Here is a 15,016-nt window from a genome sequence, read left to right as displayed (position 1 = left end):
GTTGTTATCCCAGTTTGGTAGAGGTTGAAACTATGACTCAGAGTAAACAGGATCCCAGAGTTCACCTAATCAATAAGTGATGAAGCTTGAAGTTGAATCCAGGCACCACCTACTATGCAAAACTGCATTAAAATAAGACCATTGCCTTTACCTCTAAATTCCGTGCCTTGTAAGAAATGTTTGCATCATTCTAAAATGGTAAATGCATAATTACTTAATGACTATTACTTAATAGTCATAAGACTACTTTAATCTTTGGCCAAATGTAGTAACAGCTCCCATCCCCATCCCAACTCTGGGCTTCTTTTGGTTTCATAGAGACCATTTCTGAAGTCTAAGAAGGATATGGAGAAAAAGAATAGAAACTTAATTTTCTTGAAATTTTACTGTATACCAGTCATCAAGCTTGGCATGCCAAATGAATACGAAGTTGCTGTGGCATGTAGATGGGAAAAAAAGCAAAACCACCGACCTCTTTAATAAAAGCAATCATGAATTCCAGAAATACTGATGGGGCACTTAAAATATGGCAGGTCCAGGAAAATCCGGGTTCTTGCTTTGGGGTTCTCATCTCACTCTTCCATGGGAGGGACCAAGCAGGTGTTTTTCCTGCCAATACACTCTGATAAGGGAAGCCCACATGAGGGACACCGAACTTAGGATGGTGAGTGGAGGATGGGAGGAGTTCTAGAAAGAGTCCAAGATTGGGGAAACTACTCAAGAGAAGAAGAGGGGTAACGATTCCATCAAGGGAGTACACCCTATGTAGTGATTCAACATCTAAAGAGTTTCAGGAATTCTAGGGACTGAAAGAATTATATGTAACAGAAGGGCAGGATGGGTGTGTAGGAGTGGCCGGAGAGAAGCTGGCCAAGAAGTCATGAGGAAGGAACCTTTCTTTGCAGGTCTTGTTAGGAAGCTTGAATGAGCGCGCACCATTGAATCAGGCTTTGCTAAGTAGTTTGGATTTTTCTTTTTTCTTTTTTTCTTTTTTTTGGCCATACCATGTGGCATGCGGGATCTTAGTTCCCCGACCAGGGATCAAACCCGTGCCCCCTGCAGTGGAAGCGCAGAGTCTTAACCACTGGACGCCAGGGAAGTCCCAGTAGTTTGGATTTTAAGTGCGCTTGTGGAAAACAGATTGATGTTCAGACATTTTCTGCATGTTACCCATGACTTCCCCTTCCATTCTTTACGGAGTTGGAAATGCTTCTTTTTATTATGTTTATATTATTATTGGGGGGATTATTTTTCCATATGTACCAGGCAGTATAAATGGCTTCCCTTCTCTTTCTGGGTATTTTCAGTGTTGATTATAGCCGGGCGGATCAAATGCAAGCACCAGGTGTCGTATCGTCTGAATATTAGATGAGGCATTATTTATGCATTGATCCAGGAACCACAAATCTGTACCCCACCTCCTCAGTTCTACAGATTCACATTTCTGTATATTTAGGTAACAGTCGAAGAGATAGATGCAATATATGCAAAAGTGCTGCAGGCCACTTCCTTCAAGATAATGTCAAAACCCTTGACCCTTCCTAGGCTGACGCTCCAGCTCTTCTGAAAAAAAGCAATTGAAATTGCCTCTCCTGTGTACCCAGATGGAGGATGCAGAAGTCCGGCTAGCTTTTCCCTCCACTGCCAAAAAAAACAGGGTGGAACAGCTGGGAAGGGAGGCCAGGAGCCCCAGAGAGAGGGAAGCAGTGGAACAGCGCAGTGACAGAAGCGCCTCCTTGGCTGCCTGCAGCCCCTCGCAGACAAGACCTCCCCAGCCAACCCCCGGTTCCTCCGCCTTGTCCCCCTCGCCAGGGACCCCTCAAGGAGGGAGGACCAGTTAGTGACTTTGATCGTATCAAAGAGTTGAAAGAGTTTGTGCTGAAGTAAAAACAGAATATCCACTCCATTTTCCCGGCTTGTCTCACTTCTCCTTTCCTGCAGCTCTGGATCAAAAGCAGCGGTGATGAGCTCGTTCTCCACTGCTTCTTGGAGAGTTCTGAGGATCGAGGCCGCTCCCCTCTGCCCCACAGTTTCCCAACCTCAACCCGCGGGCAGGTCCGCCCTCTCTCCCTCCCTCCCTCCCTCTCTCTCTTTTTTTCCCCCTCCTTCCACCTGACAGGGACCATAAATAACCCAGGCTTCCAGCTGAGAACAAAGTTAAAGTTTGCCTGGAGCCCTCTGCCACTCCCTGCCTGGGCCACTTCTTTGTTTTCTTCTCCTGTTTTTCCTCTCTACCTGGGTTGGCCGTTTCTTCCTTCAGGTTGGAGAAGAGTCGCTTCCTAATTAAATGCAGTGGTTCACTCGCCGGCCCTCCCTAGATTTCAGGCTGCCTTGGCTACCCGGTTAGGCACCGGGCATCGGTATCAAATTACCGCAAGTCTACACTGGAGCAGTCCTCATATTTACATACAAATAACTCAGGGGCTTGCATTTATGTCACCATTCGATCCTGCTAGAGGCTTGCCAGAGGAGTTTTTAATCCAATCAGAAGGAGTTTTAAAAGGATGTCTGCGGAGTGATCAAAAAGGATCTTGATCTCAATGAAATGTAGCCAGATTTGGGGTTTGGTTTGTTGTTTTTTTTTTTTTTTTTTCATCTGAAATATTGAAAATCTTTGAACACTGATGGGCAGGAAAAGATGTGTAATTCTTCAGTTGCTGGCGAGGAGACGAAGATGCTGAGAGGAACTTGGAGGAAGTGGTGAAGACAGTGGATCCAACCCAGGAATTGGTTTGTTTGGGCTGATTTGGAGGTAGAGTCTAAATCACTGCTTCAGGGATTCCTGGAGACATCAGGAAAACATTTGATCAGCCCAGCCTGGTGGAAATGGCTTTGCCACAGAGTAAGATCTTTCTTTAAGTCGTACTTGGTGTGTGCTGTTTTTGTTTGCTATGTAGTGAGTGTGCAAATAGCCCAGCTGTAAATAGTTACTTAAAATAATCTCTTGGTACCGGGTGTCCGGGTAGCTGTGGAAAGTTGATCTGTTTGGTTTTTACACTTGTGAAAACAGTAGTTGATATTGGATTTTTAGACTTGATTGGTAGCTTAAAAGCTGAGCTCTTGTGGTTTCCCGAGTTTAAATGAATGGAAATTATAAACAGTGCTGAATGAAGGACTGGAAAATAGAGCTGGAGTGGGTGAAATCGCTTACCTTTGAGAAAACATAACATGTACTCCTTTGAAATCCTGCTCGGCCAGCCAAGCTTGTATCCAGTAGAACAAGAGTCATAAAAAGGAGATAGGGTTTGCCTGTTTGTGAAAGGAACTTTTCCACAGCCCGTGCTGCATTTTGAGAAGGATGGGAAATGTCCCAGAGGGCAAAAGGCATCTGGAAAACCTGCCCTGTCACCCCTGGAATGTGGTTTATTCCCGTGTGAGGTCATGTTATACGTGTGTAGCTAGTAAAAGTATTTTATGCAATTAACTCTTTGTATAGATGGCTCAAGAGCAATTTATATCATCCTTCTTTACAACTGCTGAAGCCCCCATTTGATCTCTATTGAAGGTAGAGCTGCTTTCCAAGCAGGGTTCAAGCACTGGGGCAGCTGGACTGAGTTGTTAATTTGATAGATTTCAAAACAGTTCAAAATGGATGTGTTTCAAGGTTCCCCAGTTGAGCAGTTGTAGTTTCAGATTAAATAACTTGCTAGTTTTTTACATAAACCCCAAATTGAGATCCTGGGTGTGAGAAGAACATTTAAAATAAAGTCGGTTCCCTTCCCACATATAATTTGCAGAACAGTAATGAAGAGGTGCCTCTTATTTTGCAATCCAGGTCCATTCAAACAAGCTGCCCTCATCATGGTTGGGCCGGGAAAACTCTAGCTGACAGAAAAGATCAACCTTTCTAGTCAGCTGGGGCTTGAGGCAGGGAGGAAGGAGATACAGAAACGGTTTAAAATTGGTACCTAATGCCAGGAGCTCTTTCTGCTGCTTAAATTCACTATTTTTTTTTAACATCTTTATTGGAGTATAATTGCTTTACAATGGTGTGTTAGTTTCTGCCGTATAACAAAGTGAATCAGCTATACGTATACATATATCCCCATATCCCCTCCCTCTTGCATCTCCCTCCCACCCTCCCTATCCCACCCCTCTAGGTGGTCACAATAATTTACTATTGAAATGATGAACTAACCTCTACCTATACTTTTTCCTTCTAATGGCTGTTTCAAATATTATCTGGGGGGGATGAGGGGAAATGAACATGAGAAAAATGGGTGATTGGCCAATGACCGGAGGAACAGTTTTCTCCCCAACAGACACATTTTCAAAAGGGAAGCTTCTGATTTGGGCTTGCTTTGTGCATCCGCAGGTGAAGATGCAATGACAGGCGACACGGACAAGTATCTTGGGCCACAAGACCTTAAGGAATTGGGCGATGATTCTCTGCCTGCAGAGGGCTACATGGGCTTCAGTCTGGGGGCCCGTTCTGCCAGGTATTTTATCGTTGCTCTTTTCTCACAGTTAATTTACAACAACCATGATGTGTCATAAACCGAAATCATTTTCATTTTTCACATTATCCCCAAGTTTGCTCTTTGGATAAGGATGTGAATTTGGTGAAATGTACACATGCTCTGCTGTCTTCTTTTGTGGTTTTCAGTCCTTAATTTTATGCAATTGAATGTGTTAATTGTTTGTTCTTTTTTTCCCCACGTGGCAGTAGTGCTTCAAGCATAATAGCAAAAGAGCTCACTGGCAAAACGGAGAGAACCAATCTAGGTCACATGTTTTAAAATTAAGTTTTGTTCCATAGTGAAAGAAAGATCCTCTTTTCCAATAAGTAAGAAATATTGTGTTGATTGTTCACTATTCTCTCTTCGTGACTGAAAGAACAATTTATGGTTGAGACTTAATAGAGAGCATTCTTGGGAGAAAATTATGTATTGTTTATTGGAATTGTCTGTCAACTGAGTATCTCTTTGAAAAGTATGCCATTAGTTTGTTTAGAAGGGACATGTTAAGAGTGAAACAGTGACTTAACCAAAAGTCACAGGTAGAATGGTAGCAAATTCAGCTCTGAAAACAGAAGCTACAGCTTTTGTACGTGGAAAACCTTGGCTCCAGCCTGAAACTGGTTGAAAGAAACAGAACCTTGTCCAGAATTTGGGGACTTCTTTTCCCTGGTTGGATGAACAGCATGTTTGCTGACAGTCAAGTTATTTTAAGCTAATAATTAAACCTTCTAAGCTAGCACCCTGGGGACATTTTCCTATAGTTTAAGGATCTGTTGTTAAAAGTTTCATTTTCTAATAGTAAATGGCACTTCCCTCAAAGTAAACCTGGGAGTTTATTCTCAGTGTCCGTTGATATGGCCAGTTTAGACACTGAATTGATTTTTCTTTGAGTTAATCTTTTTTTTTTTTTTTTTTTTTTTTTTTTTTTTTTTTTTTTTTTTGCGGTATGCGGGCCTCTCACCGTTGTGGCCTCCCCCGTTGCGGAGCACAGGCTCCGGACGCGCAGGCCCAGCGGCCATGGCTCACGGGCCCAGCCGCTCCGCGGCACATGGGATCCTCCCAGACCGGGGCACGAACCCGTATCCCCTGCACCGGCAGGCGGACTCTCAACCACTTGCGCCACCAGGGAGGCCCATCTTTTTTTGTTTAATAGAATTTGTAGCCTCATGTAACTTATTAGAATTTTGGCTTTTTATATATATATATATATATATATTTATAAAAGGCCTTAAAATCTTATTGTAGCAGGTGTCATTAATAAGAAGGGGCAAATAAGTTTTTAAAAACAAGTCTTATTTCAGGTAATCACAGATAACAAGTTACAACTGAAAATATTACAGAATCTTAAGGGACCTCAAGGGAAAAGTCTATTTAGAGATTTAAGAGCTTTTGTAATCCAATAACTAGCTGATTCTCTTCCTCAGATAATATATAAAAGCTACATTTCATGACTCAATCATTTGTATATAGGGAATTGTAGCAGCTGACCTCCAGTGAGAGTTGAAACCAGTATATTGTCTCTTATAAATTTTTCACAAGACATTTCTGAGGCTTTCATACTTCTAGTTTGGATTGCACCATTATTATTTGTTGCTATTATACGTAACTCATTTTTTTACATTGGCAACTGATGTTATGCTCAGAGGCAAATTATCTATAAAGCCAATATGTTTTTTAAAGTACTGTTAAACTGTTACCAAGTATAATATTCTGAGTGTAACATTTAGAAAGGAATACATTAAATGTGTAACTCATTCAACCATAACATTTTTTTTTCTTTTTTCCCTGTCTGATTTTTTTGCTTTCTACTTCTTCTGTTTTTTCTAAAAATACTTTAAAATAGTCCCAAGATCAGGTAAGACGATACGGCACCTTGACAGTGTTTCTCTGCCCTTCCTTGACTCATTTTCTCATCTTTATTTTCTTCAGCATTGTGCTGTGCTATGCTGTGCTGCCATGTGCTTTTTCTTTTTTATTTCTCTGCTCAGCTTTAGAAAATCGCTTTTGTGATTTGAGAAAATAAGCAAGTAACTAAATGTATGACAAGTAATGTGTACTTATGCAAAGTTGACTGAATACGTGAGGAATTTATTTCCCTTAACAAAGTTGTATAGTGCATGAAGTAACTGGAGAAATTGCACTGGGTTTAAAGGAAAAGTCTTGATTGGAAGGGCTGTTTGTTTGCCGGGTGCTGTTCTGAGTTGTGCTAGGTACTTTAGTATAACTTCAGAAATCTGAAGCATGTGTTTTTCTAACATTTCCTCCGTTTAACACTTAGGGTATACTGATGGCTGCAAATAATATCGTTGACCTCAGTGAAAAACAATTGAATGCCTTCCAGACCCCCATGCAAATAATCTCTCATTTTAGTAGCTGAAAGTATCAATACTTCAGTATATTAAGGATTTAGAGTGCAGCTTGATGCTGTTAATCGGCTCCATCTGCCTAATGTAAATTAGTCAGGAGTAGGAATTATGTCAAATGACATTATGTAAAATGAGGACATCTTTAGACTTTTCCATTGGTAGCTCCCAATTCTAGGCTCTGTTCTTTCGTTGGCACTCCTACGTAAGTTAAAAGAAAGAAAGGATGTTTTTTTTTTATAAAAAAACACATCTTAGATACGTTTAAAAACTAAAGTTAAAATGAATGTGTCATCATTAAAAAAAAATTTGTGTTTGTTCACATATACAATACAAAAACCGTTCTCACATACCACCATTATTACCATATGCCATGGTAACCAAAATTTAAAGAAACGAATATCTGATGCAGAGTGTAGAACTTCCTGTGCCTCTCAAATCACATCACGGGGGCAAAATGGAGTCTTGCTATAAGTATGTAGAAGTTGCACTATCTAATGGTCTAGCTGCCAGGCACATAGGATTACTTAAATTAAAATGAATTAAAATTAAATAAAATTAACTGCAGTTCTTCCGTCACACTAGCCGCACTTCAGGTGCTCAGTATATTGGACAGTGCAGATTGAGTACGTGTCCATCATTCTGTTGGAAAAGAAAGTTCTGTTGGATAGTGTTGAGTTAGAAAGTAGAAAGAGAATTCCTGCTTTTAGGAAGCTTACATTGCATCTGAGAGAAGGGATGGGGCTAGAAACAGGAGTAACAAAAGTTTGCAACAAAAACAGGAAAAAAAAAAGAGTGATAGGTCATATATGATTGGGCACTGGAGGCCCAATGGTGCAAGAGGTCAGAGTCACATGGCTTACTGGGTAAGCTGTATGCAGGGATAATGCTCTTTTTTTTTTTTTTTTTTTGCTTCTATATCCATTTTCTGATATTGTGTCCCTCTCATAATAGTCACTTCGTAAGTATTTACTGAATACACCAAATAATGACTCTGTAGAATGATGGTTATTTTGGAGAAAGTAAGGCTCTCATCCTAGAAGCATGGACCTAGCCACTTGTGTAGACACTTAGAATTATGCCTGTCATTTGGGGTCCTCTGTATCTTGATATAAAAATCCCCACTTTTGGATACTCTTTGGTGTATCTAAAATATATCCATGTATGCCTTTAATATAGGCAGTGGGGGAAGGAATCATTTTGTGCAAGCACAGCATCATTCCTCAGTTACCTCTCCTTTGCTCGTTCCCCTGTCAAGCACAGAGAAAGGCACAGCCAGGCCAAAGTCTGCCAGATTCTGCTGGTAAAGATTCGAGCAGCCACGTTTAAATTCAGACAGTTTATTACTTCCTAGGCGGGGCTAACTTCCCGTGGCCCTTGTCTTCCACACCAGAAAGGATGACACCAAAACCAAAGGGGCTGTATGTCTACCACGCTAGCTGTGGGCTGCCCCATTGCTCAGGAGCCAATTCCAGTCCGATCTCTTCCAAGGAGGGCACGGCAGGAAGCCTCAGACCTCTTTCAAAATGGGAGGCAGTGAAAAGCTACCTCACGACAGCCTACCTGGTAGGGAGGCAAGTGGAAGATGGCCTCGGAGCAGCTCTTCACCAGCCTCCATCCTCTTTGTTTCTGAAGGATCACAGGGGTTCCGCCAAGGCTCAGATGAGCTGCCATTCCAGCCTGCCTGTGTGCCCTTTGTGGATATATGCAGGGTTACCAGGGTCCCTGACTCTATTGGTCTCTTTTTTTTTTAAGTTGAGATATAATTGACATATAACATTATGTTAGTTTCAGGTATATAACATAATGATTCAATATACATATATATTGCAAAACTGTCATCACAATAAGTCTAGTTAACATTCATCACCATGCATAATTACACTTTTTTTTATTATTATTATGATGAGAACTTTTAAGATTTACTCTCGGGAATTCCCTGGCGGTCCAGTGGTTGAGACTCTGCACTTCCACTGCAGGGGCCACGGGTTCGATCCCTGGTCGGGGAACTAAGATCCCACATGCTGCGTGGCACGGCCAAAAAAAAAAAAATCTCTCTTAGCAACTTTCAAACATACAAAACGGTATTATAAACGATGGTCAGCATGCTGTACAGTAAATCCTCAGGACTTATAACTGGAAGTCATATAAAATAAAATGTAATTTGAGAAAATGAAAATAAGCAAGTAACTAAATGTGAAGTATTCACATTTTATAACTGGAAGTTTATACGTTTTGACCACCTTCACCCATTTTGCCCATCCCCCAAGCCCTCTTGGTATTTAGTTTAGAGGTCAAGGTGGTGAATGGCACTTCAGGACGTCAGGAGTTCTGCATTCTGGGAAGTTCAAAGGCTGTGTAGAGGATTTGAGAGAGGCTAGAAAGGAGAAGAGAAGAAGCAAAGAGAAAAAGCGTACAGTAAGGAAAGACAAGATAACCATACATGGAATTTGAATTTTTCCAGGCCAGAAAGGTAGCAAAGAAGATAATGTAAGGTGTATTCATAACCCTCCTTCCTTCTTCATGTTTTCCATGAGAAGCCACTATAAACCAGAGCTCTCGATAGGTTAAATCCACATCTAGTTCCCAAAGCCTTATTAACGGATACATTTACAGCACCATCATTCCATTCAGTAGTGCGAGATAGACAAATATGGACCAGAAAGGGAGGAGACTCTAAAAGAAGATCTTAACCAAGAAAAATCTCTCTAGTTATCAAATTATCTGCAGTCATCTGGAGTCATGTTGGTTTGACTGTCATAGTGAAATGTCCAAGTTTTCACACATTTCACCTTCTCAGAGATTGAGCACCAACTCACCTAATTTTAAACAAAACCTGATCATGAGGTTGTCTAAGCTTAAGAGATTTCCTAAAGTATAAGGGATTTTATTTTTGATGATGTCTTTTCAAGAACGACTTTTGTTGATGTTTTTGGCCATCTTGCCTGTTCTTAAAGTTGCATGCATTAACGTTCTTTTATCCATCTCATCGTCATCTCCCACTCTTGAATGGTTAACTGTAACTACAACAGCCTCCGCTCCTTCAGTTCGGATAGGTCTTACACCTTGAACAGAAGCTCCTTCGCGCGGGACAGCATGACGATTGAAGAACTCCTGGTGCCATCCAAAGAGCAGGTATGCGTTCTTTGTCAAATCTTCTTCCGTCCTTAAACTTTCATTTGTATGATGGAATCACGTTCTTCGTTGCATGACAAAAACTCTGTTTCTGCATGTTTGGTTTTGCATTTGTAAGTCTTCCTGTACTGCCAGTTAAAGAAAAAATCAATTGTACCATAAATCGAAATATCCCTCTCTTCTGCATATCAATCTCATCCCACAAAGAGGAACTTAGAAAAGTTCTAGGAAAGGCATGGATACCTTTCTCATTTCTTGGCCAAATCTTGCAGTTTTTAAAAAAGAGAGTTAAGGGAATTCCCTGGCGGTCCAGTGGTTAGGACTCCACACTCTCACTGCTGAGGGCCCAGGTTCAGCCCCTGGCCAGGGAACTAAGATCCCACAAGCCATGCAGCGAGGCCAAAAATAAATAAATAAAATAAATAAACATATAAATAAGTAAATAAAAGAGAGGTAATAATAACTGGTAGCTAAAGTTGCTGACATTATCCACAGGAAGGTTAGGTTTTGCTCAACAAACTATGTATGCGTGTTGGAATTTGCTGAAATTGTTTTTAGCAAGTTAAAGATTAGATTGGTCATGTTTTTGCTCCCTTAGCTTCAAAGCTGCCTGGGATGGGCCTTCTCAAGGCGTGCCAGTATTTTGCTTTCTACTAGAAAACCTGCTAGGTTCATTTGGTGTTTATGCAATTTCTTCTTTCCGTTAACTGCAGTTGAATAGATACTGGTTTATTACAGGAAGACTCAGTAACAGAGTCCTGCTGCGTAGGGGCTCAGGATGGGTCATTATTCTAGATTCACACAATACCTGATGTTAAATGTGCACGGTCAGGAGCTGGTGATGGATGAAACTGGACCATAAAACTAATTTTGAAGGTGGCCTGTAATATTTAAATAATGTAAATGGTGAAATTATGCTGGACTTGTTGATTCACTACATAATGAAGGTACATTGGGGCAGATGAATAAGTGATGGACACTTATCATCACCAAGTTAGAGGTTAAGCTGTGGGTCGTCACACCTTGAGGGTTCCCATCTGTCTGGAGGTGCCGACTTCCAGACACACAGATGTACGTTGTACTTCATAAGGACCTACAATACGTATGTTAGTGCTTTATACTCTCTGGAACATTCTTAGCAAGCAGGTCTTACAGAGCTGACTGCAGTGACTCTTCAGTGTTTGGTCAAAAAAACACCCTTTGTAGAATGATTATAGGTACATGCCATGGTTTAAATGGGCGTTAGCACCAGAGAGAGCACTTATCTCAAATGATGACGCTAAGTTCTTGGGTGTAAAGTGTTGCCCAGGTATTGGTTGAGATTTTCTGAAGAACTCTCTGCTTTGTTGGCTGTGGTCATTATCCTAGTTGGGTGACCCTGATCTCTTTATGTTCCCAATTGAAATGAAATGTTCGTGGATATATTGCTAACACTTAAAAGTGTAGAAATACGTGAAATTCTCTGTGCTCTAAGGGAACCCCACAAAACTTACAAAATTGCAAGTAAAAGGAGATTCCTTGAACATTTTGCTATTATGTAATGGAGTAGCAAATTGTCAGCTGACCCTAATTAGGGTTTATATTTCTAAATATATACTTGTTGGCGGGGCAAAAGGGCCTGAAATGGAGGCCGCCACCACCATTATCACCTCACCTCCACTGCCACCGTCACCTGCACCGCCATCTCCACCACTTTTACCACCATAGTTACACAGCCTCTCAATTTCTGCACCTCAACCTTAAAGTAAAATATAAATGCTTGTGATGCTACAAGGCTACAAACAGGCTTCTGAGCGTTCTCACACCATTACCTGTTAGCGACTGCCGAGACCTACTTACTCAGGTAGAATGGCGGGGCAACATTTACTCAGAATGAAGGATTCGTGAAAAGAAATGAAGGCTAGAGAGAACATTTGAGGTAAAACTGATGTTCTTTTGTATAGTTTGTTCCTGCTCCAATTTCAAAAATACCTCTGTGGACATCACAAACCCTCTGTAGGCCAGTCAGAAGAAAGGAGAGCTTAGGACACCTTGAAAGCTTTACAGATAAATCTTAAGTTGATAACTACAGAAGCAGGAAGCTGCTTTCTTTAATGGCCACAGAGAATCCGTGGTCTGACAGGCATTTCTCATGGAACGAGCACGTTTAATGAGCACATCACATGACTCCATGATAAATTCACTGGAGACTTGGTAAAAAAGATATGAATATCATAAAGACATTTTAGGGACAGTTGGGGGCATTTGAAAATGTACAAGCTATACTGTTAGGAAATTATTGTTCATTTTCCGAACAGTGATAATAGTATTGAAACTATACAGGGAATATCTCTCTTCCAGGGGTATGCATGCTGAAGTTTTCAGGAATGAAGTAATCTTTGTCAGCTATTTATTTTCAGATGGTTCAACCAAAAGCATATGCATGGAGTGAGAGAAAAAAATCAAATATGGCCAAATGTTAATTGTTGAATCTAGGTTGAGAGTATATGAATATTCCTTATACAGCTTTTTCAATGTTTTTATTTTGTATAAAATTAAATTAAATTAAAATAAAATAAAAACTTGGAGGAAAGGGGAAAACAAATTCTGAAAGAGGTGTATTAACTTATTTCATCCCATGTCTCATTTATCATAGAAGAGAGAGAAAAGGCTAATTCCTCAAAAGAGAGGCTTTAAGAGGGAAGAGTCTAGTTACACTGGGCATGACTCATGAGAAGCATTTACTTCAGAAGTGCATTTAAACACCTTACGTTAGAATTAGGTGACAAAAAATTATTAGTTGATGTCTATCATGTCTCAAAATCTGCATGGATAAATTTCAAAACGGAGTTTGTCCTCAGTATTGATTTTGTCTGAAAGCATGCAAGAAATCTGAAATATTTAGAATTCCTAAATTTAGCAATGATATATGACTTACTGTCTGATTTAAAACTGCCTTGTCATTGGCCAGTTAAAGTTGCTTTGACAAGGAAAGGTGAAAAATGAATAAAAATTAACTTAGCGTGAGTTTTTTTTTTTTTTTAACAAGAGTAGAGTTCATGCATACAAAGCATAGTTGCCTCTTTATTATTCTGCTGCTGATTAATCCGTTTGCACATTAACCACAGTTAAAGTACAGTTGAGGTCCAGGGTGGTTAGGCCTGCCACCCCCATGTTCCTAAGAACCTGTGCTGGTTTGAAGGCCGGTGTGGAGGCCAGAGGTGTGGAGGCCAGAGCTGGGGAGTAAGGCTGAGAGAAGGAAGCCCATCCCCATTCCTTGCTGGGCCGTAGTCATGATTAGTTTGTAAACTACTTAATTCCCCCATGGATATCAAGAGTTGACATGTTTGTACTGTGATACTGGATTATCCATGAACTCTGTTTTCCTTTACCTTCCCCTTACCTTGTAATCAAGAATCACCTGTAGAGGGCTTCCCTGGTGGCGCAGTGGTTGAGAGTCCGCCTGCCGATGCAGGGGACACGGGTTAGTGCCCCGGTCCGGGAAGATCCCACATGCCGCGGAGCGGCTGGGCCCGTGAGCCATGGCTGCTGAGCCAGCGCGTCCGGAGCCTGTGCTCCGCAACGGGAGAGGCCACAACAGTGAGAGGCCTGCATACCGAAAAAAAAAAAAAAAAAAAAAAAAGAATCACCTGTAGATATGCTTCTGAAAGTGTGTATGTAAATTAATCATGTCTTGCATTTGTCAGAAGGTTTTATTATTTAAGGCAGTAACACTCAGCCCCGATTGCTCCCAAGAATCACCCGGAGAACCTTTAAGGACATGATTGTTCAGTTCCTCATTCCGGGGCCCTGGGGGGCCTTGTCATGCGATTTTTAAATGCACCCAGAGTTGAAAGCCCCTGATTCCTGCTCAGAGTTCTTAGTTGAGGGCACACATTGGAATTACCAAGTGGCTCTTTGGAGATTAAGATGTGTACCGAATTGGAGTCTCCCTGGCTGGGTTCTCGGGCACATGTGTTTTTCAAAGTTCCACAGATGATACTGGGATGCACCTTTAGTTAGGAACCACTGCCTGAAAGCAACTATGGCTGGGATCTTTTTGTATATTGGTCAGTCAACATCTAATGTATTTGTTTTATAAGCTGAGATTAGTGTGTGTCAGGATGTCTTAGAGTAACATTTGTTGCTCTAAGAAACATTCCTTTCCCAACAGGAGGTAATAAAGAACAGGGTTTACTCTCAACTGAAGCCTGGTTGTCGAGGATGAGTATAATAGACAGGTTCTTTCATTTCTTCTGACATAACTATTGAAAGCAACTGTCTGGTATGGCTCTTGTAATTGCCGTGTTATGATCCAGGTCAGCCAGTCCCCGTGACATAAATGGAATACTGTTCATTAGATGCCATGGCATCAGGAGATAAGGTGGTGGTGCTTGTGGTGATGGTGCTGAAAACAGCTCCTACTATGTGCCAGGCACTATTCTAAGTGTTTTAGAATTAGTACTGAATAGTTTAGAATGAACTCATTTACATTGCACAAAAACCCCTATGAGATCATTTCTCTGCTCCATTAAAAAGATGAAGAAACTGAGGTACAGACAGCTGAAGTAACTCACCCCAGGGGACACAGCTGGTGAGTGGCAGAATCACTGGCCATATGGCTCTAGGTTGCCTCCTTTTTGCCTCCTTTTTTTTAAAAAATTTATTGAAGTATAGTTGCTTTCGAATGTTGTGTTAATGTCTTCTGTACAGCAGCGTGACTCAGTTATACATGTATGTTTTCACACCACTCCACTCTCTATCTGCATCATTCAGTGTGAGAAGGGAGCCAGCGGAGAATTTCACAGTCTGCCCTCTGGGATCTCAGACTTGTTAGTATTCTTAACATGGGGCGGTGCCATCCTCTGTATCCCTTTTTTTAGCATGAAAGATTATATTTAGACACATGTTCTTCATTATGCTGTTTCTAATTCTAAGTTCTTATTGAATGTGCTTGAAAAAGAACTAACAACAGTTACAGCTTATATTCAGCAGCAAGTTATGAAAATTATGGAGAAAATTATTATACTAAAAAGTATGGCATAGAAGCCATCTTGAAAGGAATGGAAATAGTTGGCC

General features: G+C 41.0%; 1 protein-coding gene across 5 annotated transcripts in view; it reads left to right on the top strand.

Annotated features, from left to right (window-relative positions):
- Window positions 1–15,016, top strand: part of ANK3 (ankyrin 3) — a 524,774-nt gene that overhangs the window by 418,873 nt on the left and 90,885 nt on the right. For 3 of the 5 annotated variants that reach the window (XM_060108669.1, XM_060108681.1, XM_060108662.1), the window contains 2 exons: window positions 4,316–4,439; window positions 9,856–9,958. In XM_060108669.1, coding sequence (XP_059964652.1) covers window positions 4,316–4,439; window positions 9,856–9,958 — 227 coding nt within the window. Of the gene's footprint in view, window positions 1–2,477; window positions 2,843–4,315; window positions 4,440–9,855; window positions 9,959–15,016 lie in introns of those variants that run through there. The other 2 variants (XM_060108684.1, XM_060108675.1) reach the window with 2 other exon arrangements.

This window comes from Mesoplodon densirostris, chromosome 1 (assembly GCF_025265405.1).
Source record: "Mesoplodon densirostris isolate mMesDen1 chromosome 1, mMesDen1 primary haplotype, whole genome shotgun sequence".
NCBI lineage: Eukaryota > Metazoa > Chordata > Mammalia > Artiodactyla > Ziphiidae > Mesoplodon > Mesoplodon densirostris.
This window is presented reverse-complemented; position numbering and strand designations above follow the sequence as displayed.